Consider the following 12,205-nt stretch of genomic DNA (forward strand, 5'->3'; position numbering starts at 1 on the left):
TTCCTCAGACTTCCACTTGTGAAATATTATTTTATAGGTGCAACATTATGCTATTCTAATATATAAAAAATGCTGTTACATCGATTCTAATGGGAAGTCTCAAATATGTAAGCAGTAATTTTTATTCACAGTGTATGTTTAAAATGAATATGCCATTCATTTTAATAACGATTATAACTGTATGTAAAATACTTTAAACTCAACTAAACTAATATGGAAGTAAGTTAATATTACCATCCAGATCGGTTAGGCTGTTTCTAAGAAATTGGTTAACATAAAAAGCTTCCTTCATTTTTGAAGTCAGCTAAAAAGGATGACTAATATATATTGTATATATATTGTTAAGTAAGATAATTTACAAATAAATTATAATTGTTTGCACATTTACTAAAGGAAATCAATTACTTTTAGAAATAAAACACTTTTATTAAATCTTTCTTTTATTTACCATCTAAATTACACAATAAACTAAACATTACAGTACATAATAAATCTCACAAACAATACCATTCACAATAATCATTCACTCATTCACAATTATGTACAAGTTAACATTTGTAAGGAATTATTTATAATTATGATATATTTTTATTCTTCTGACGCATCCTATATGGCATTTTTGGCATTCCTCGAGGCAAATTAGGCTTGTCCGTTTTTACATTTATATCGGATGTAATAAGCTGGTCTAATGTCTGAAAAAAAAACAATATGGCCTTTAAAACACCAAGCTGATGAATTTCTTCCAAAAATTTTGTGCAGAATTTAATAACCCTTAGCAAAATTCTTAACTATTTTTTAAGTATCTTACCTGATTATCAATTAATTGACGATCTTTAAGGGCTTTTTCAATAGTTTCATATTCACTTTGAACATCCTTGTTATCTGATAATTCAACGGCTTCTCGTATTTTAGAAATCTGAAAACAGGATGTAACACTTAATGTAAAATACATATGTTTCCTTTTAAGTTTAAATTATATTATACCATTATTTACAAATGTACACCCTCAAATTAAGGTTAATTATCATTTAACTTATCATAGTAGTCCAGGAGGTAGTGTTGTATTTTAGGTAGTGATTTTACGCCGATCGATTGCCATAATTTTCGATACATCTCGAATAACTAATAAGTGAACCAAGCGTCAGCTGACGCACCCGCGGTGGGTTTGGCTGTGGAAGGGTGCGAAATTGGAAAATTAAAGAAAAACAAAATATAGTACGCCGGCTGAAACTTTTCTCGTGAATAGTTAACATCATACTGATTTGGAAAATAATCGTCAGCTGCATCGTGGAGGGGGATTTACGCGTCAGGTGGTCGCATGAACATTGTTTTCGTATTTTCAAATATTTAAGAAATGAAAAGAAAATAGTAAAGTTTCATCCGGCGTACTCTCCCACAGACAAACCGACCGCTATTTGGGCAGCTGTCGGTCGGTTTGTTTATTAGCTATACAAGATTAAGTATTGTTGTCAACCATGACTTTTGTAAATGCAACGCTACCTCCCGGACCATAAATATTAATGTTACAGAAATTGACTTACTGTTTCTTCAAAGAAGGTATGCTTTTCTTTCTTATCTGGACGGTCAACATCCAAAACTCCCCTTAATATTGGTAAAGCTTCATCTACTCGTCCTAATTGAGCCAATGCCAAAACCTAAAACATTTCTTGTATGGTATTCTTTCTATTTTCTGGTGGTAGGATGTTAAACATCCGCCTGGCTTGTTACCACCGTACGCATGGTGAAAAACTCGTGAAGTGGCTTGCAGCCGCGTTTCGAGGTCAGCCACCGTACAGCCAGTGCCCAAGCGAGTATTGCCGTGATGAGTGTTGGTCCTATGGAGACGGCTGTTGAAGCAATGCCAGGGGAAACTGTATTGACCTGCTGGACAGGGAGACCCGAAGAAACGGCTGTTCCGCTGGCCGCCCGTGGCATAGTGCAGGGGCCCGAGCGTGCCTAACCAGCTCGCGAGGCTGCCCCACCAGGCCACGCATAATCTCGGGGTGGACCGTCCTGCCGGTTGGTGACCGGAAGTTGGGGTGCCGGCGGCCACTTTCGGGGGGGTTCGGGGGCCCTTCCATCCGGCGGGTCAGTGTATTTTTCCTTTTGGCAACCACTTGGGGAAACACGCCTCCACACTTTGCCCATCCCTATCGTGGCAATACGTCGCTCGCTTCACGTCTCTTTTCCATTTTTTTTCCCAAATGGTAGCGCAACAAAACAAAAATAACGGTCGTACAGCTGTGCACACCACCACCATACCCTCGCTGTTTGAGGTCGAGTTCTCTAACATCCGTGGACTCCACGCTAACCTCAACGCTGTCCACCACCATCTCGAGACAGCACGGCCAGCAATGTTGTTTCTCACGGAGACATAAATACTCCGTCTTGCCGATACCAGCTACCTTAATTACCCGGCTACACGCTTGAAGAATCCTTCAAAGCGAAAGCCGGAGTATGATTGTTCGTCAGGACGGATGTTTGCTGTCACCGACTGCGCTGCTTGGAGGACCCCTCCTTCTCCATGTTGGTGGTACGTGTGGACCTGGTTCGTCAGAGTCGAGTCTACGTGTGCCTCTACAGATCCCTGAATCATAGTTGAAATCCCTCGAAACTGACCATGCTGGAAGGACTGCTCATGCTTTTGCTCTCACACATGACTTAACCCAACTGGTTTATCAGCCCACCAGGATCCCAGACATTGATGGGCAAGCACCTTCTCTACTAGACCTTCTGCTGACTTCTCACCCGGTGGAATATCAGGTTGTGGTTCATTACTATGCGTCGGTCCCTTGGAAGGAACGTTGCTTCAGTGGGAATGACCCGACAGCTAGTGCCGCTGCTGTTGCTGACGAGATCATGTTGGGAATGGAATACTACATTCCTAGCTCAGATCTCGTCAGTAGGGGTACGTTTAACCGTTGGTTCACTCGTGAATGTGCCGATGCTGTATCATCTAAGCAGGCGGCATATCGCAAGTGGATCAACGGCTGCATAAGCGGAGCATCTAACATTGACTCACTGAAAGCAAACTACAATAAAAATTCCAAGTCCTGTAGAAAGGCATACACGAGAGCGGATGCACAGCGCATTGTACAGATTGGTCATGACCTTGTTTCGCATCCTAGGGGCTCCCGTAGCGTCTGACCAAGTCTGTGCAAAACAATTTCTGCCAACCGCTCAGAAATCCGGACGGATCGCTAGCTCACAGTCCGCAAGAGCAAGCTGATCTCCTGGCTAAACTCTTTGTCGATAATTCCGTCATCGATGATTGTAGTGCGCTGCCACCTACAATACCTTCATGTGGCCATACGATGCCTGACATCAAAATCAGGCAACGTGATGTGCCTGCAATCACTTGATGTACGGAAAGCTAGCGGTCGCGATGGAATACCAGCCATAGTGCTAAAGAAGTGCGCGGCGGAGCTGTCTCCTGTGTTAACGCGCCTGTTCCAACTTTCTCTCTCTTCGGGATGTGTGCCGGAGGCTTGGAGAAGAGCTAATGTGCAAGCGGTTCCCAAAAAAGGGGATCGGTCTGATCCGGCAAATTATCGGCCAATAGCTGTCACCTCAGTACTTAGTAAGGTGATGGAACGGATTTTAAACAACCAACTGATCCATTACCTAGAAGAACACTATCTAATTAATGATCGTCAGTACGGGTTTCGACCAAAACGGTCCACAGGTGATCTTCTAGCGTACGTAACACACCTCTGGGGTGAAGCTATCGACAAGCATGGAGAATCGTTGGCTGTCAGCCTCGATATCTCCAAGGCTTTACTGGTGGTAGGGCTTTACTGGTGGTAGGGCTTTGTACTGGTGGTAGGGCTTTACTGGTGGTAGGGCTTTGTGCAAGCTCGTCTGGGTAGGTACCACCCACTCATCAGATATTCTACCGCAAAACAGCAATACTTGATATTGTTGTGTTCCGGTTTGAAGGGTGAGTGAGCCAGTGTAATTACAGGCACAAGGGACATAAAATCTTAGTTCCCAAGGTTGGTGGCACATTGGCTATAAGCGATGGATGACATTTCTTACAATGCCAATGTCTAAGGGCGTTTGGTGACCACTTACCATCAGGTGGCCCATATGCTCGTCCACCTTTCTATTCTATAAAAAAAAAGGCTTTCAACAGGGTCTGGCACAGAAGTCTTCTCTCCAAGCTGCCAGCATATGGTCTGCCTGCTCAGCTATGCACCTGGATTGCCTGCGTCCTACACAAGCGTAGCCTTCGTGTTTTAGTTGATGGTTGCGCTTCACAATTCTATGTAGTGAATGCTGGGGTCCCCCAGGGATCTGTGCTATCTCCCACACTCTTTCTTTTGCATATCAATGATATGCTCTCTCTTGGAAACATACATTGCTATGCGGACGATAGTACAGTGCATGGTGGATACCACGGAAGCGCAGTGGCTAGACGAGCGGAAATTGAGGAGAGGCGGAAGGATCTTATCATTGAACTCGATAGAACATTAGAGCTCATCGCCAAATGGGGCTCTGATAATCTTGTTGAGTTAATGCCAAGAAAACACAGGTATGCGCTCTCACAGCGAAAAAGTCAGCATTTTCCCCTCTTCCCTCCCTCTGTGGTACTCCGCTGGTGATACAAAGCAAAGTCGCCATGCTGGGGATTGACGTTCGCTGCGACCTTAGTCCAAGGGGACTTAATCCCTTGGACTAAGGGAGGTCTAATCGAGGTTGTTATAAAAACAGCTTCACGGAAACTCGGAGTTCTGAACAAGGTGCGGCGTTTTTTCACGCCACAACAACTGTGTCTGCTGTACAAAACACAGGTACGGTCTTGCGTGGAATATTGCTCGCACCTTTGGGATGGCTCCGCTAAGTACCTACTGGAGGCCTTGGATCGGTTACAGCGACGTGCGGTCCGCATTATTGGCGACGTAAAGATCACAAACAGCCTCGAACTTTTACAATTGCCTCGATAGATATATCGATGCAATATCTGCCCTCCCAGCGAATATAAAAAAAAATTTTATCAAAAATATATTGCAAGGCCACAGAAATTTCTATAGATATAATAATATATATATATATTTATAATAAATAAGTTAATAAAACACAACAATAATAGAACTTTTTTTTTCAAAACAAAATATGTAAATATGTTTATAATTTGTTTTAGAAATAACCTCTAGTAATAATTAGAAAAAAAATTGATTTATGGTTTGTTTGTATTTGATACAAATTATTTGATTCTATTTAATAAATGTATGAAAAATATAAGATGAATGTGTATTAAAAATAATATTATATGGAACTTACTCGAACATTCCTAATGGTTATATAATGTTGTTTCTGTAATGCTACCGACTCCAGTGCTATATGAGGAGCCCCTTGATTTAAAGCCAATGCTGCAAGAAATAAATGCGCTCTACAAATACAAATATTATAAATGCGAAAGTTAAGATGTTTGTTACTCAATAATGCAAAGGCGATTGGATGGATTTGGATGACATTTGATATAGCTTTAAAACTTATTACAGGCCTCTGCACAGCCATTCACAATCGGCTAAAACGGTGAGTGGGGTCTAGTATTCTATAATAATAAATAACATATATTTATATAAATCAATAAATGCTTAGATATTTCTCACAGATGTATAAGTAAGTATTATCTAACTTTTATTGTTTTACAGGGGTTTATAAAAGTGTTGGTGTGATAAGTACCACGAATGTTAAGCAATAAACTAAAAGTGACTAAGAAAATAGTAAGAGTGAGTTTAAAATCCTCCAGCATCATGTGGATCATATTTTCTCCTCTTAAAGAAAGGAGGAAGACATGTTATGGATAATCCAACCAAACTTTCACTGCACAGGACGAGTCATGAGACAATAATATTTTTTAACAACCACCTGAATCATACGACCACTTTTACATGCTCATAGTAAACAAGACTGAAACCTCAATCCTTTTATTAGCAGCTCAGCTTAAACTTACGATGTAAGATGAAAAATGAAAAAAAATACACACCAGCCATAAGAGTAGCAGTTCTTCTTAATGGAATAGAGCCTACAGCGGTCATGTCCGTCCACAATTTCTTTGCATACTCAAAACTCTGTGGTGTGTTCTAGAAGTAAAATAATGTCTATTAATGCACCATAATTACAATGATTTAAATAATGTTGACAATTTTTATAAATTACATAGAGCAATTGATATTTTTTAAATGATATCAGAAATATATGGTCTTGAAAATGTAATATTCTTCTTTACTATATGAGAAGAATAAATAACTCATTACATAAATATTAATATTTTTACCTGTTTGTAGCAAGCTGCCATTATTAAAACAACTGGATATTTAGGGAACTTGGACATATTTAATTGTTTTTCTTGTACCCTTTCAAACACATGATACATCATATCATACATTTGATGATTATAGAGTAAGTCAAGTAATATCTGATATGATACCAGTTGATCAAAAAATCCATCATTGTCAGGATCTTCAAAACACTAAAAATGAATGAAAGGCCATTATTCAATACCAACATATTTATTTTTACGAGACCATTAATATTAATAATAATCGATATTGAATATTCTTTTAAAATTTTTGTTTTAAATAATAAATTATTTGATAAATAAATAAACTAGTATTGTCTTTTCAATTTACCTTAATAGCTTCATCAGGTGCATCAAGAAAATGGAACATTCTCATAACAATAGGACCGAAAACAAATGAACCAAATCTAAACTCCGTCTTTTGTGTATTGAACCTGGAGATATTTATATGTAATTAATATTTATGTACATTTATATTTCAAATTTATAGTATTCTCAAAAATTATAAGCAACTTTCAAGTACAATGTAAACAACCTTGTCTTTTCAATGTAGTAAATAGTCTTTACTCTATATATCCATTTTTAATCTTACTTTTTAACCATTGTTACGACTAAGTCCAAATCAGCTGGTTCTGCAATATGTACCATATTTTTCAAATCTTCAGTGAATATCATATTTTTAGAATCTGATACAAACTCTTGCATTTTTATCCTAAACTTATCAGAATAATTTAAAAATTGCTCATTAATCTTTTTCCTGGTCTGCAGATATCCATCTATCCCCAGCGATGACAAAGCGTACAATTGGTGCACTGAAAATGAGAGATGTAATGCATTTTAAAATATTTATGCACAATTTAATACAAAAATATATATAAAAATACACACCTTGAGTAGTATGAAACCCTCTTGATGTAAACAGTAAGCGAATGCCATAATTTGATGATATTCTAGCTAAAGAATTATAAAACAAAGACATTTCTTTAATAATTCAGATTTTTAATACAAAAATATATATATACCGAATAGAATATCTTAGGTTAGGTTTTGAAAAGTTAAAAATTTTACAGATGATACAAAAATTATAGGAATAAGACTAGGTTATGACATGAATTTGTCAATGTCAATAGGGGAAACCTCAAATCCATAGACAGAGAAACAAATAATCCAAGGGGCCGTAAAACCGCAATTGAGACAGAGATAGTTTGTCAATGTGTGCGTATAATGTTGCCATAGTAACTGCATTCCTTGTTTTGGGAGATAAATAATTTTCAGGATTTAATTAAAACAAAATAAGATTATTAAATTTTACTTTTTAATACACCCAAAAACCTTTGCATTGTTTGTTTTTGTTACCGTTATCAATTGTACTTCAGCATCTTTATAGGGTACTGGATTAGCATTCTCCTCAGATGTTGAAATCTAAAACACACAATTAAATTATTAATAAAAAATGGTTGCCACATATATTTCTATGTTAACTTCTTGACTCGGAATCTAATATTATTATAAATTCATGAAGAATGTTTAATAATATTGTCGTTAGGTAATTATAAAAAGGAGAACGAATAAATAAAAATAACATATTTACATATAACGAAGCACTTTAGGTTATTATTGGACTCCATTTTTATTTGTTTGTATCGTCTACGAGTCGATATTTTTTATCGAAAATCGGGACTTTTTTTAGCTGACGCTGGCAGCACTTACATGATAAATAATTTTAGGTTATGAATGATAAAAACTGGAAAATCTTCAGGATTTTAATGCAATATAAGGTTCCGTCATGCTATGGCATAAATAAATATCACTGAGAAACTATATTTAGAGACAAAATCGTCGTACTTACGCTTAAAAACACACGTCGGCAATTTTCTTCTTGCTATCACTTTAACATGAAATAATACGACAATGCACCTTCGATATTATATAAGGATTGTTTCTCAGCCTTTTCACTGAATTAGAATCGTTTTCTAACATAAAAATAAGCGAAAATTGAACGAAAAACACAATGAACGCACCAACTGTCAAGCTTACTCGCTACTTAAGTAGCGAAACAAACACCAAAACTGGTTACGCGATAAGGGACAAAAGATTTGATAATTCTATCTCTGTCTAAACCATTTGTAACGTAATTTTCGTTCTCTTTCTTGTGTAAGTGAGAAGAAAATCGTCATTGCGTCTATTAGTTTCTCTGTCTACGCTCAAACCATAGTACTTATCCTCCACCACCACCTTGTAATTATTATGTCACTTGATTATTTATCTAAAGTCATCAACCTTTAATTTATTTATAGAGGTCACAAACATTTGTTAGTCATGATGTCACGAGCTGCAAAAATATTAAGGTATATTTTAACATTTTTTTGTCGTTAAAAATCAAAGATGAGAGATGTCCAGGGGGTTTTTTAAGGGGTACATTTATTTACTGGATTTTTAGGGGTCTTTAATTATTATTTAGTCTATTATTATTTTAAGATTTTTTTCCTTATAAAAACGCACGACTACAATTTATATTAAGCCTCGACCCCAAGCAACAAACTAAACCATAACTAAATTATAAACTCCAAGCATGGCTATCAAAAAACTATAATATATTGAGATTGAAATAATAGCTCAACGGTCCGCGTGCTTGTACAACACATATGAAGCCCGGGCATCGAATTCTGGTCACTGAATGAAAAATAAAAATCGTTTAATGTCATTGTTATCATCATTAATAATATTAGGTCATTAATTAATGTATGTAAAATGCACCCGCATAAATAATACAGCTATTTTATGCTACTTGAATGTATTTTATATTTGAAATGACCTCTCAAACCGAGTGTACAACAAAAAATTTAGGGGGTTTTAATCGATATTTATTAGGGGAAATTGAAATTCGTCCTAGGGGAAACATTCTGTAGGTGTTGGCATCACTGTTATATACTATGACTGTATTATAATCTGTATGATAAAATAGAAACTGTCAAAAATAAAAAATATTAATGTTTTGACAAAAAGGTTAAAATATTAAAGTTACAAATTATATATTTGTTAAGTAGTGAATAAACCATAAATTTGATAATGTAATCAATATTCAAGAATAATCAATTTTTCAAAGTCAATGTGTTTAAAAGAGTTAAAAAATAACACTTTGTGATTTTGTGTTCCTAAAACATTTGCAACATTTAACTAATTATTGTAGAACGAAAAAACGGTACTATATATGGTTACTATGCTGCTTGTAAAAATATGATCTCAAGCATTTAAACGAACGTATAAGCAAGTTTTGTTGTGTCTGTGTAATGACATTGTGTAATCAGGAATACCATATTACTATTAAAATGAAAACAATATTTTAAAGCAAACCATTGCACAATTGAGTGCTCATAACATGAAAATATTTATAAATCACTAGGCAAAGTCAATGTGTTATAAAAACATATCTATACTTGACTTTAAGCCTGTGAAGTTTTCATGCTGTGTGTACTATTGTAATATTATTCAAAGGTAAGGATGCGTTATATTCAGATATTGATTATTTCCTTATAATAATTGTTAATAAATTGTTTTTTTGGTTTAATAATTGCACATTTGTGATTTTGTTTAAAAGGTCCAATGAGCCAAATTAAATTTAAAATAAGTTGCAAAGACGATTTTCATTAAATTATTTCTGATATGTATATTAATGGCCTATTGATTTTCAATATAGATAACCATGGATGGGAAAGTAAAGTGACTAAAAGGACTAAATAAGTGGAGGACATGTGAAAATGCATATTTTCATAATGAACAACATGAAATGTTCAACATAATATGTAATGTTGGAACTGATGACAAAATGCTGGGTGGAAATGTAATCAATGATAATATACTACATAGTACCCCATTTGATTGTCAACATTTGTCACATTTATGATAGTTATACTTCATTGTTTTGACAATTCACATTTTAGTCTATTAAAAAAAGTAACTATCATATATGTGACATTTCATGCTTAAATCATTTTTATACCAAAATTATTAAATAGCATCTATACTTTATGTCTCATTGATATTTTGACTAAAACACAAAAACAAATTTTACATTTTACAGATGCAGGCACATTAACAATTGAAATAACTTCAAAGTGAGAAATAAAGTTAATTAATAATGGCTGACAGGCATAGTAAATATCATTCCACGAGATATTCTAAGAGCAGTAAGAGAAGAAGAAGCAAAGATGATACTAAATGTCACCCATATGAAAGTAAAACACCACCACTTCCCCACAGGCGTACTAGCATACAAGAACTGATGAAAGAACGAGAAACAATTAGAAAAGAACTCAAACATATAGCAAAACTTAAAAATGAAACTCAAAAGGAAATCAAAGACAACTATAAAAAACGAAAGTGCGAAAACTTTAATGATAAAAGTGCCAATGAAAAACATCACAGGGATTATGTAAAAAGCAAAAAACCTAAAAATGAGGTAACGGTAAAGAATACATCGCCTGAAAATAGTCAAGATTATGCACAGTTAGATTCTGAGGATGAAGAGTATATAATTGAGCAGAGAAGACAACAAAGGAAGCAATTATTACAGCAATTACACACATCAGTGGGAAAAACAGATGACACATCATTCGAGGAAGATACTAACAATGAATTTAAAGACCTCAGTATAAATAAAAGCCAAAAGAGTCTTATAATAAACCAAACAAAATCGGCAAAAGATGTAACAGACATGTTTTCAGAAGAGGACTTTGTTCCAAAAAATGATACGGATAATGTTACACAGGACAATAGAAAAGAAAGTTCACAGTTAAATGATAATTGGGATGATGTAGAAGGTTATTACAATATCAAAGTCGGTGATGTCATAAACAACAATCAATACACAATAAAGGCATTGCTTGGACAAGGAGTTTTTGCGAATGTTGTTAAAGCACAAGATATTAATAGCAATAGCGAGGTTGCAATAAAAATTGTCAGAAACAATGATCTGATGTACAAGACTGGTTTAAAAGAAGTGGAGATATTAAAGGAAATAAATGAAGCTGATCCTGATAGTAAATACCATTGTGTGAAATTTTATTGTAATTTCATGCATAAAGGACATCTTTGTCTAGTACTTGAACCTCTTCATATGGATCTGAGGAACATTCTAAAGAAATATGGCCGACACCATGGAATCAATATCAAGGCATTGATGAGTTACAGCAGACAGTTGCTTCTATCTTTGAGACTCCTAAAAAAGATTGGTATTATACATGCTGATATCAAACCTGATAACATTTTAGTTAATGAAAAGAAAAATATTTTAAAATTGTGTGATTTTGGGTCTGCTACAAAAATAAACGACAATGAACCTACTCCTTATTTGGTCTCAAGGTTTTACAGAGCACCTGAAATTATATTGGGTATACCTTACAAGCATGGTGTGGATGTGTGGTCTACAGCATGTACCATATATGAAATGTCCACTGGAAAAATCCTGTTTACTGGGAACTCCAATAACAAAATGTTAAAATGTTTCATGGACTTAAAGGGCAAAATACCAAGTAGAGTTGTAAGGAAAGGAAAATTCAAGGATCAACATTTTAATTACAACAATAATTTTCTTTCACACAAAAAGGATGAATTCACAGGAAGAGAAAAAGTTGTGGAAATCACTAACATTGCAGCTTCAAGAGATTTGTATAAAGAATTAAAGAAAAGTTCTTTAAATCCACCAACATGTGAAGAAAAAAAGATAATACAATTAAAAGACTTACTTGAAAAAATGTTAATATTGGATTCCAATCAAAGACTTTCAGTAATGGATTGTTTAAAACATCCATTTATACAAGAAGAATTACAAAAATGATTGCTCAAAATAAAACTTTAATTAAATTATTCAGTCTTTGATTTTATCTTAAGTATATAAAA

The 12,205-nt window shown here is 35.0% G+C and overlaps 2 protein-coding genes across 4 annotated transcripts; one reads left to right on the top strand and one right to left on the bottom strand.

The window, feature by feature from the left end:
* Positions 1–431: 431 nt before the first annotated feature.
* LOC126775110 (pentatricopeptide repeat-containing protein 2, mitochondrial-like) lies at positions 432–7,403 on the bottom strand. The gene is made up of 9 exons (XM_050496876.1): positions 7,196–7,403; positions 6,900–7,119; positions 6,639–6,741; positions 6,284–6,478; positions 5,993–6,089; positions 5,284–5,372; positions 1,542–1,655; positions 809–916; positions 432–692 (listed from the first exon to the last, which is right to left on the bottom strand). The coding sequence occupies exons 1-9, from the start codon at positions 7,284–7,286 to the stop codon at positions 576–578; spliced, it is 1,134 nt and encodes a 377-aa protein (XP_050352833.1). The 5' UTR covers positions 7,287–7,403; the 3' UTR covers positions 432–575.
* Positions 7,404–9,403: 2,000 nt separating this feature from the next.
* LOC126775090 (serine/threonine-protein kinase PRP4 homolog) lies at positions 9,404–12,172 on the top strand. Of its 3 annotated transcripts, XM_050496849.1 has the most exons (3): positions 9,404–9,802; positions 10,005–10,148; positions 10,389–12,172. In XM_050496849.1, the coding sequence occupies exon 3, from the start codon at positions 10,446–10,448 to the stop codon at positions 12,141–12,143; it is 1,698 nt and encodes a 565-aa protein (XP_050352806.1). In that variant the 5' UTR covers positions 9,404–9,802; positions 10,005–10,148; positions 10,389–10,445; the 3' UTR covers positions 12,144–12,172. The 3 variants fall into 3 exon arrangements, with proteins under 3 accessions (XP_050352806.1, XP_050352807.1, XP_050352808.1); XM_050496850.1 differs by lacking the exon at positions 10,005–10,148; XM_050496851.1 differs by having other exon boundaries at positions 9,410–9,509; positions 10,005–12,172.
* The last annotated feature ends 33 nt before the right edge of the window (positions 12,173–12,205 follow it).

The sequence above is a fragment of the Nymphalis io genome, chromosome 17 (assembly GCF_905147045.1).
Source record: "Nymphalis io chromosome 17, ilAglIoxx1.1, whole genome shotgun sequence".
Taxonomy (NCBI): Eukaryota; Metazoa; Arthropoda; class Insecta; order Lepidoptera; family Nymphalidae; genus Nymphalis; species Nymphalis io.